This window comes from Oreochromis aureus, linkage group 15 (assembly GCF_013358895.1).
Source record: "Oreochromis aureus strain Israel breed Guangdong linkage group 15, ZZ_aureus, whole genome shotgun sequence".
NCBI classification, from domain to species: domain Eukaryota; kingdom Metazoa; phylum Chordata; class Actinopteri; order Cichliformes; family Cichlidae; genus Oreochromis; species Oreochromis aureus.
Window position 1 is genome coordinate 38,174,597 of NC_052956.1, and position 11,083 is coordinate 38,185,679.

The 11,083-nt window shown below is 42.0% G+C and overlaps 1 protein-coding gene across 13 annotated transcripts in view; it reads left to right on the plus strand.

Moving 5' to 3' along the window:
• Window positions 1-11,083, plus strand: part of adgrl2a (adhesion G protein-coupled receptor L2a) — a 94,089-nt gene that overhangs the window by 17,821 nt on the left and 65,185 nt on the right. For all 13 annotated transcript variants that reach the window (XM_031756201.2, XM_031756203.2, XM_039598723.1 and 10 more), the window contains exon 2: window positions 3,420-3,604. In XM_031756201.2, coding sequence (XP_031612061.1) covers window positions 3,529-3,604 — 76 coding nt within the window. In that variant the 5' untranslated portion in view covers window positions 3,420-3,528. The remainder of the gene's footprint in view (window positions 1-3,419; window positions 3,605-11,083) is intronic.

Here is an 11,083-nt window from a genome sequence, read left to right on the forward strand (position 1 = left end):
GCACGACGCAGCGGCGGCGTTATAGAGATGCTCAAACCTGCTCTGAGATCACACCGGAGTCAAGGGCTATTTGAGAAAACGGTCAAAATGAGATCACCGGCAGTTTCCGTTACAAGGCGAAGAGAGAGAAAAGAAACCCCCAGCTGAGAGGGGAGACCTCAGCATGTTTAATGAGGAGAACGGCAGCCAGGCAGTCTTCCTGCAGCCTGCGCCTTTGGTGTCTCAGCATGTTAAACACTCACAGCATGATACAAAATATATTAAAGTATAGGACTGTTATCGTCGATTTACAGAACACCCGTCCCCGTGTACCGCGGATCTACAGTCGTCCTTTTTTTCTTTTCCTTTTGTGGCAGGGGGTCTACGCTGCCTTCAAGGCAAAGTGTTTAAAGGCACCCCGTCTTTGTCTTAGCATTCTGACACAGGGGGTGTGAGCGCGCCGTCTCCCTTTTTTACACTAAGCAATGATGACAAGGAAGTAAGAATAAATCATTGAGAGCAGCCTGTTTACATGAAGAAGACACGGATCCACCAAAATGCATGTTTTAACCTATTTTGACCATAAAGTTTGGCATAAAGTGTCAACTCGAGCTATAACAGTTTATTTAGACCTGATTTGACTTAAACGATCACTCGATACGTTTGTTGGTGCATCAGCTAATAAAGCGACTGTAAAGGGAAAAATTACTAATTCACCATAGGAAGCCAATAGACCGGTTATCGGAACGAACACATTAAGTAGGTCGCAGCGTCTTGTCAAGGATGTAAGCTGAGCAGGACTAGTGCCAGTCTTTGAAACTGCACGCGGCACATACTGTACATCCAGAAGCTTCTGTTTCCCGAGCCTGGTGCCCACACAGAGGTCACAGAGTGAACCTGGTGCAAAGTGAGACTACATTTGTTGACAATGGCATTTGGTGACAAGAGCGGAAGCGCTTTCGTGTAATAAAACAAATTTTTAACAGATTTCATTTTTTACAGCTAACGCCTCCAGGGTTAGCGCCTGAATGTCGCCTTCTCCATGTGCACATATTCCTCTTGAAATATATTTCGCTATTAAACGCTAAAACACAAGAGTAAATTATGAATGATCCTGTTAAGGAGCCTAATTTTGTTAAACTGTTAATTTCATCTGAGTGTTCATAGTGTATTAGTTTTAAGGACTGATTACCATCATCCACCGCTCAACACACGTAGATGTCTCTGTGAGTTTTGGCAAAAGTGGACAAAACAGTAAGCGATGAGGCTAAGATGAAGCTAATATGGTCACTATCCACCAGCTTTGTTGTTAGACGATCAGCTCAAGATCTGATGACGCCGTACGTTTGGACCTTGAGTTTATAGGCTGATTATGTGTCGCCACTCGCTGATAAATTGAATTTTTGCCGCGTGAACTGATTTAAAAAAAACTAAAAGAAAAAAAAGGGTCAGAGTTTTATTGGAATCCAACATGTTTGATCAACTTTCATTTGTTAAGCCTCATGACTGCATATTATTCCATTGAAACTAAATACCCGGTGGCTGTGTGTGTTCTGCTCCTGTTAACCTCTTTTAAATGGCTCTAAAATTAGAGGTCTCAGGTGAGGCACAATGTCATACTAGATGAGCTGATTATGGCAGGTTTAATTATAACTTTGTTGGCTAATGTGTGCGCTCTGCATGTTTTCTCAGTGATAAATTATTACACTGTCTGAGAACTCAGACAAAATAGATCAAAGACCCTTCGGGCCGCGGATATTCTCCAGTGTGGAGGAGGCAGCTGAAGCCGATTTTTGCAGTTCTGACTGTACATGACAAACAAAATTCCTCACGGTCTTTTCTTGTTAGCTGCAAGTATAACGGATAACATTCAGTCCTTTGAATCTTAACTAACAATTGCAGGCTGAAGACTCGGACAGAAAAAAATGGAACTGTGTTTTTGAATGTGCTAAAAAAGAAAAAAAACCTGTTTCTAATGGGGTCCTATGAGCCTTGTTGCCAGAGTGATGCCATATCCCATGGTGAATGTGCTAATGGTCCATGGGAGTGAGAGGATTGAGCTTAGCCCAGCAGTGTAAACACACAGACAAAAGGGAGCCGTTAGTTCTGTGAAACGCATGCCTGGGCGCGCAGGTAGGCATTAGGTTTCACCCTACACAGCTTCAACGCTGTATCTGTGGCGGGGAGGAGGCCATTTGCTTTTGTAGCGAAAGAGAGCAAAAACAAACATTCAGACTCGTACAGCAGAGACAGGTATGGATGGGCTGGGGAGACAGGAATTTTGGTTTGGAGAGATGTAAGGGATGGGGCGGGGGGTGGAGAGATAAGGTGGTTTGTGGTCAGTCACAACACAGAGAAGTGACCATTTGCTTGGTAGTGTTTGTTTGTTTGTCGGGGGGGGGGGAAGAGTCATAAAATATCACTCAAACAGAAGTAGAGCCCCGCTTGGATACAAGTGAAATTCCAGTAGTGCATCCCCGGCCAAAAGTAGCTTCATTACTTCTACATTTTTACCTAAAATGTGCATTGCTGATCGTTTCATTACATGTGCAACCCTCCTAAAAATAACCGGATGTGAAAACAGCTCCCATATCTAAGAAAACCACCTCTGAAATGGACAACAACAACAATGACAATGCAAACCAATGCGATTGGAGCTGCATGGAAAGCTTTTTGGCTGATGCTATCCGGGCTATTATCATTAATATTTCTAGCACTAAATGTTACTGTCAGTTACTTTAGCATTTCCACCACGTGGCTGTAGCGTTTTACTCCGTGTCAGTTTACAGCTGGTCAGGAGGAGTCAACAGATTTTTTACTCGGTCGGCGAGATGCTTTTGGTGCACAGCGGAGAGCGAAGGAAGATAAAGGTGCGACGTTTTAGCACATCAAAGTGATGTCACTTGTGCCGTGAGACAGTGGCCCAACAAAAAAAATAGGTAATTTAAAGGGGTTTAAACAATGTTCAAAAGGCATGAATGTATTCTTTGAAACAGGAACAGAAAAATACAAGTTGACACAGCTTTGATTAGGTTAGCATCACTTGGCTAAAGGTCTTGAGAAGGTGGAAGGTGGACAGGGCGGGATCTGTCTGTTTGATCATGGTGCTGATCCCACTCAGCCCCCCCTCGACCTACACACACACAACGATTCACCCCCACCCTTCCCTGCCGGGGAAATGGTTAGCATTGAGCTGCCATCAAGGGATTTCCCTTTGCAGGATTATTGAACTTCTGGGCTTATTTTAGTGGCTTGCACGGGGTTTGTGGCATTTCACAGTTGTCACATTTCTGCACTGGGATGTATATGCAGCATCAAGTGCCTTGTGACATGAGTGTTACAGGATGAATTCCACTGTGAAATCACACAAGGACAGAGCTCGCACGTTGAATTATTATCACTGCTGAAGGGAATGTCTTTTTTTTTTGTCTTCTCTGCAGGTTAGAGGATCAATGATGAGCATCTCTGAGACCACTTGGCTTGGACTTTTCTAATCAGAAGCTGTTAGTCACAACACAAATCTGCCACACAACATCAACACCTGGCACCATGTCTTGCTCCCTGTGGAAACTACCCACTTTCTGCTGGTTTCTCATCACTCTAGCCCAAGTACACTCCACAGAGGGTAAGTAGCTCCTCTCGCTTTCATCAAAAACATACTGCTAGTGTTTGTTTTTTTTAATAGTGTCTTTTGAAAAAGTGTGTTGTTGTTTTTTTCAGGCTCACATAAAAAACTTCTTATTTTTTTAATGCTATTGTTTTCTATTGCATATAGCATAAGCAGTTACATTGTGACTGAAGCCAAATCTGCTCTCTGAGTGCAGTCACTGCTTGTGTAAGTAATGCAGCTTGGAGGACAGTGGGCACAGGCGGATGGGGGATAATCTTGAGTGGTTTCATTAGTTGGTAAATTGTGATTTGTCTGAGATTTTCTGCTTGAAAGCGTCAGTTGTTCCCAGTGGCATCAGAGCTGGATCCATTTTTAAATTCCTCACTAAAATGTTCTGTCTCATGGCAGGCAGGCACACAGATTTCACACCTCAAAAAATATAAAGCTTGAATGTGTTTTAATCATACTGCATTAAGTTTTGATTAAATCACTCTCAGCTGTATCGTAATTACAAGATTTATGCGTCCAAGCCTTATCTCATAAACTGTATCCTCTACTTATTAGTGTTTAATCGCAAGACTAGAGGTGCTTTACTTTAGACGTTTGATTATTGGATTTAAAATAAACCAAGGTTGGCATCTTTTTAGTGCGGTATAAGATGAGTCTTTACAGATTTTGGTTCACTGCTGCCAACTGTTTTAAGATCTCGCCAACTGCTCGCTATACCTGCTTTATTACTTCTTAAAAAACTTAATAATGTAGGATTACTCATTCAAGTTTTCAAGGTAATGATTTCTCAAGATCCTTCATTTACACTGTAGCGGGTCACACTGGCACGATGTGCTTTACCATATGGTCTTCTCATGTATCACCTGGGTTCAGTTCATGTAAGAAATGTGAAACCGTATGGGAAAGAGTCGGGGAAATGATTGCACTGTCTTTACATGCACGCACATACAAATCTATATGTTTTCCTCAAATATTGGCACTTTACTAAACCCCAATTCTGAACCTCAGGCAAAGAGCAATTACCAGACCCGTGTATATACACGTTAATCTATTTAGGAAAACCTCAGAGGTTTTCCTTTCCATGTTGCATTGCCTCTGGTGTTTACCGGGTGCTCTGTAAAATTCAGTCAGCAGGGTTTGCAATAAATCTTGTTGATAGACTAATGATTTTTTAAGATACATCTGCTACAACAGTGCAAAGGAGTGAACTGCATGTGCTGCGTGAGTCCACTCTGGCAGAAGAGACAGACATGACAATGTGTCCAGAATCGGGGAGGAGAACGGGCTCTAAAACAAATAAATAGCCCCGTTTATTAATAACATGGCATTTGTCATTCACCTTTTTCCTCTTGCTGGTTAGCCTCCTCCCCGAGCCCCCCACCCACCTTCTCCTTTTTCCCATCTCAGCCCAGAAACAGTTCATTACAAACAATATCCTCAAGTAAACATGCTTCATTAAACTGCGTCTACCCCTAATATCTTTTTAATGCATTTTTATAATTGAATTAAATGGGTTAGTGCAGTGCTGTAAATAGTTTAAAGTTAGTTTTCCAGTTTTTCTTTTTTGTTGTATCTAAAGAAAGACTCATACACACAGCCAATCCTGATACTGACCATCTGTCTCATTCCTTCACGTTTTCTTCTTCATGAATATCTGTATTTGCTCCTCTGACTCACCGTGTTTCCTGGGCTCATTTCTCCCCCCTGTTGTTTTTTTTCTTTTCCCCTTCACATCCTCACCTCTCAGACTTGCACCCTCCTCAGCCTATTCTGCAGCATTAATTTCCAAAATTGATTTGTTACATACGTTTCAGACAATACTGCACAAAAGCCCACACAGGCATCGTTAGGACATAGATACTACGATCACTCACGATGATATGAGACCAGTGCTGGTTATAATATAGACTTTTTTTTTTTTTTTTTGCTCTCCGTCTATAATTTAGCTTCACCTTTATTAGAGAGAGAGACATCAGGTGAAAATAATTTAGCATAAGAACTAGTACTCAATCCATTAAGACAGTTCGAAAGGAGAGCGACTGGAAAAAGTGGGAAAAAAATTAAGAAGGAAAGACTTGACAAAAATATCTTGGCCTCTGGTGAATTAATTTTGACCTTTTGAATTCCCCCTAAATTCATGGAAGTGAAATACTGAAGTGTGGGAATGCCCTTTTAAAATAGAAAGAGCTCGTAGGAATTCTGCCATAGACACCAGCAGCACTGGTTTCAGCTTATAGGTGAGCGTCAGGCTTCACACATTAATATTCACAATGCTCGATGCATGTTTTGCCTTCCACTAATTAATTATGTTTACAGTCTTTAATTTACCTTGTGAAACAGAGCGAGGGCGATCTAAACACAGTGATTAATAGCATTCATTTGATCTATCTATCTATCTGTCTATCTGTCTGTCTGTCTGTCTGTCTGTGTATTTCTGTCTGTTTGTCATATTGTTTTGCATCAGCACAACATTCACGTTCACAGTGGTCTTCTTTAAAGTATCGGGTTTATTTCCTTTTGTCCCATTGGCTTTCCCTGTGGATATCACCATGACAACCCACCTAAAATGAGGTGAAGGTGTAATTTACGAAGTAATAATATTTTTTTGCAAAAAAACAAAAAAAAAAAAAACCAGTCGTGATTTACCCGTGCAATACATGATTAAATTGGCTCACATATCTTTCAAAATAATTTAGTGAATTCTGGTGGGGTTGAAAGGATTTGTATGTATCAGTGACAGAATAACAATTCACACCTAGCTCAGCCGCACGCTCTCTTCAGAGGTTTCCCGATGATTGTTGGAATTACACGGGGCCGAACTGAAGAGCAGTTTTAGAAATGCGATGGGAGGGTGGAGGGCGAAAGTTGCAACACACTCGCCTGTCCCCACACTGTTCTTCATACGCCATTGTTGGTTTGAAATTATTATCAACAGTTAATCAGGAAACTCCCTTTCCTGGGAGCTTTTTGGGAAGTTTGTTTAGTTTTATTTTCGCAGTTTCACAGTGTACAGATGTTACAGATCATGTTTTGTAGATGTATAAGCAAACATACGAAAAACAATCTCAAGTAGGTCATGTCGACCTTATGCAACAAAAATTAAACTTCGGTTATTTTCTCTTCCATTGCACTATAATAAAAGCTGTTTGTTCAGTGGCAAAAGTGGAAAACAAGCTTGAGAATTCCCGTTTCTGTCACAGACCCTGGAACCACGCTAGTTTCTCCTCGATGCTTAAAATGTTTGAAGTACTTGAGATTTCTCAAGGGCAGCAAGAAAGGGCCTGTTATTGTACCGCGTGAAATGAAAAGAGAAGGGTTTTAAAAGCTGTCACACCAAAGTCAGTGGAGAGAAATAATCAAGGTGTTTTGAAAATGTAATTGCTAGAAGTAAAAGCCCGCGGCATAATGTGAGCCAGGACCTGCAAGGGCAGGACCCGACTCCTCCCAGTGCTCTGGCACCACCTATTTGACCCATTTAGCCTTTTCTTGTAACCATAAAAGCCTGTTTTTATAACTTCATTAAGATGGCAGGCTGCTATCTTTTTATTTTCCAAGTTGTTCCCTTTTTTCTGCCCCAGTGTCTTACTGACCAGCATTAGGGCAAGAAGATAAGAAGATAACTATCTAACAGGTAAATCCAATCAGGTAAACTATAAATCCTGTTATCATAAGCCCGGCCTTTAAAGGCACACATACTGTATCTCAGACTAATCATTAGCCATTCATTCTGCCCAGTGCCAGATGCCTCTTTCTAAGTTGTCTTAAAAATAAAAAGAGAATACTCTGTTAAATGAGTAAACCATTTTTTCCCTTTTTGAATACTCGTTTGTGTCGGTTGTGTCCGTGGAAAAAGAATAGCACCCCGCTGCGCCACCATGCTCCAGTCCCCTGATCACTTAATTTGGCATTTAGCTATGAGCCAGCCTTTGAAAACATTGGCCCATACCTAATTTGTTAACAGAGACAAATCAGTTTTTGCATAATTACTTTCTGAAATGCTAAGTTTTCATACTTTCCAATTTGCTTATTGTTGAAGCAAAACGGTAAAGGCTAAAGGGCTGGATTTTTTAAAATTTCCTTTTATCTCGTGTGTCTAAACCAACCTCTGTTGGTTTTGTCTTTCTACCTCCTGTGTGATGTCATCCTGGTTTTTTGTGGCAGACTGCTTGTTTGTGGAATCTGGCTCCCCGCGGAGCCAGGCAGGCGTGGGGCCTGTGTACGAAGGCCCACCATGCTGTCATGTCTCTTTCATCGCCAGCCAGGCTTGGCCAATAAGGAGATAAGGAGACAATGACTGGGAGAGCAAGCAGTGGCAAGGTGTAACCACAGCCCCCGGGTCTCCTCCCTGCCGAGTACTTCAAATCCTCATTAGGATTTTCAGCAAAGGAAGGAGGGATTTTCTGGATTAGGGCTTTGTCACAGCTGGCTCCAGGTTGGTGTTTGTCATGCACAAGCATGGTGAAGCGCTGACATCTTGGCACTCTCCTTTCTCCCACCCAAACACTGACATTCCCTTCACCTGGCTACTGAGGCAGTTTAAGGATGTTCCACTAACCCAAAATCTGTGATTGCTAACTCGTTGCCCTTGCTAAAGGTTTTTAACAGCTTCCTAGTAGCCTGCGCTAGTGGATTTGGACTGCTGCGTCAGCATTCTTCTTAAAGGCTATTTATGCGGAGATAACCTTGGAAAGCATCATTAGTTTGTTGTTTGCTGTCACCATCCATAAGTCGTGCCCAGATCTGGGGCCACGACAGAGATGCGACAGTTCAGACAGCAGATACAATGCCATGTCAGTCATGGCGGCGATGCTGAAGTGTCTTTCATAAAGCAATTTACCCCCAAATTTCTCACACATTTCCACAAGCTTTCTGTGGTAATTTTTTCTTTCTTTCTAAACCGAAGCAAAGAGGTTCCTGTTGCAAATACAGTTACTGCTTTAATTAAGCCACGAGTGTTCCAGTCCTGTGCTACAAAACAACAAGACTGTGTTTCTTGATGTGCTGCTCAACCTCTAATATGGTCTTTAATTGGGTTTCAGGCCTGTCTGAGAGAGTGGTTCAGCATGACAGAGCCTCAGACTTAGTGTGAAACCTACCTTGTCCCATCATTCTCTGGGCTGATCTTTCTGGATAACGGGAATTCACACGGGTCCCACGAGCTCTCTGCTCGGTCGTATCTCAGGCACCCTTAGATTAGTCATTTACCCACATGTCTCTGTCTGTCTTCTGTTTTACCGTCATGCTTTGTCTCGCTTTGTTCTTGCCCTGGTAGAATCATGCGGGTATATCCCAAACAATCTACACAACATGTTCTGATAACCTTATCAAGTCTTTTCTCTAAATCCCAAATATGGGAAAACAAATCTATCTTATCACTCTCCAGTGCAGTGGTCTATAACCAGAGACTATTGTTCATGGAAAATTTATTGTTTTGTGCTTTTGTTGGTAGTCTCTAATGTGACCGTGGCAGATGTGACTAGAGGTATGTGAGCATCTTGGTTTGAGCAGGCTTTAATTTGTCACAGATATGCCTCCATTTTAAAAGTTGTGTCTGTGTTTGCCCTCGTGTTCCATATTTGCTACTTGCTGTGCCTGAAACCCGGGTTTGCTGCAAGATTTGATGTTAAAGGTTTCGGTATATCCAGCAGAAACAAAAACAAAAGACCTAAACCTCCTCGCATGATAGCAGAAATAGCACAGGCTCTTATGTTGCTACAGCCTGTGTAGTGGACATCAAGGACTACAGACAGACCTCATGCAAGGACTACTGATGAAGTGTTGTCTGCAAGGGGAGGATGAGTCGAATGTTTTTGATTATCCGGTGTCGATAGTATTTCAAACAAGAACCAGCGTGAACACCTTGTGCCACACAAATGAACTAGCTCAGCTGGTCAAAAGGCAAATGTTGGGTTTTTTTCTTTTGCTGTAATGATGTGGAATATTAAGGTGATTAGACCGCAGAGTTCAGGTCACATGGGTCGCAGCGTGTCCATATTCGCTTTTCAGCTCCTTCTGCAAAATCAGAGATGGAGGAAATCCTCATGAATGGATTTTACTGTGCACTCTATGCCGTTTTCCTTCATAGAGTGAATTACACGTATTTATCAGCGTGAGCAGTTTAGCTCTGCCGCACCTTCTGATTTCAACAACAAGAGCAACTAAGGCAGTGAAGTGGTCCTGAACTGCTGTTTATGAAACCATCGACTCGTTTCAACAGCTGAAATCCGTAAACAGCAACAATCTGCAGGTGTTTAAAGAGGACGTAATCACATTTTCATTGTGAGGGCCACTGCCGAAAGACGCGCTCGCAGGAAAGTGCAGGTATGGTTTGAATGTCATGCAAAGAAAACTGATTGCAGGACATGTAATGACAGCTTCTGTTAAGAGAGCGTAATATATCTAGAGCCTTATGATTTCACAGATTTTACAGTTCGCTCTCAAGAGTCACATGTAATATATCCCTGCTTGCCCTTACTGGAGTCCTGTTCTTCATTCCTGATTTAGAGCAGCTATAAATCCTGAAGAGGCTCCTGTATTTGAGGGGTGGTGAAACTACACCCATAAATATACTGAATTTAGAGCCACGACCTTTTGAAGTAAGTCTGAAGCTTTGTTAACTTACAGCTTTTCTCTATAGTTAGTATTTGTACTTTCTTCTGTGTTTTTGTGCTTCTTGGCTACGTGACCAAATCGTGCCAAAGCAGGTTGCAGTAAATAATGAAACTGCTTAGTTAGAATGAAGATGTCACGACATGTTGGTTTAGTTGCCGGCAGGCTTCACACATGCTAGCTCAGGGCGTTTATGCGCTTGTAAAATCGCTATGACTTGACCTCGTGTGACTTTGTGAGTCAGAATGACCCCTGAGTGTGTTTGTATGTCAGGGGCTTTGGCTCCTGCTTTTAAGCCCCACTCTTGGGTAAATGATGGGCGGAAGGAAAACTGTAATGAAAGACATCTTATAAAGGACTATCAAATGAAATAAGTGATATCAACTCAACCCCAAACCCCTCTTAGTGCATTTTTATATTACTTACCCATGCCTCTTATTCGGTTTTGTACCTTAATTTCAAGACAGCCCCCTCCAAACACACCAGTACCACCACCATTATTTAAAATAGCCAGCATGCAGTAAATAAGGTTGATAACCATGAGCGACATCTGATAAATTCTCAAATGAGAACTTCAAAGTGCCCCTGCTGTGACATGTGTGAGGGCTGGAAACAGATGGAGGAGTGAGAATTTTGGGCACCAGACGTGATTCAGACGAGGTTATTCCAGAAGTAAAACTTTCAAGCAGACACACACATACAAATGCTGGTGCGGACCTTCTTTTCAAAGGTAAGATGATTTACCTGGGGGAAAAACACATGTAACATGGAAGGCCATCAAGGTAAGCCGTAGCCTCTGGATTATACTGAATAGCACCAAATAAATCCCTGATAAACTGAGTTAAATTCAATTTCAACTTTCTATTCAAGAGTTAT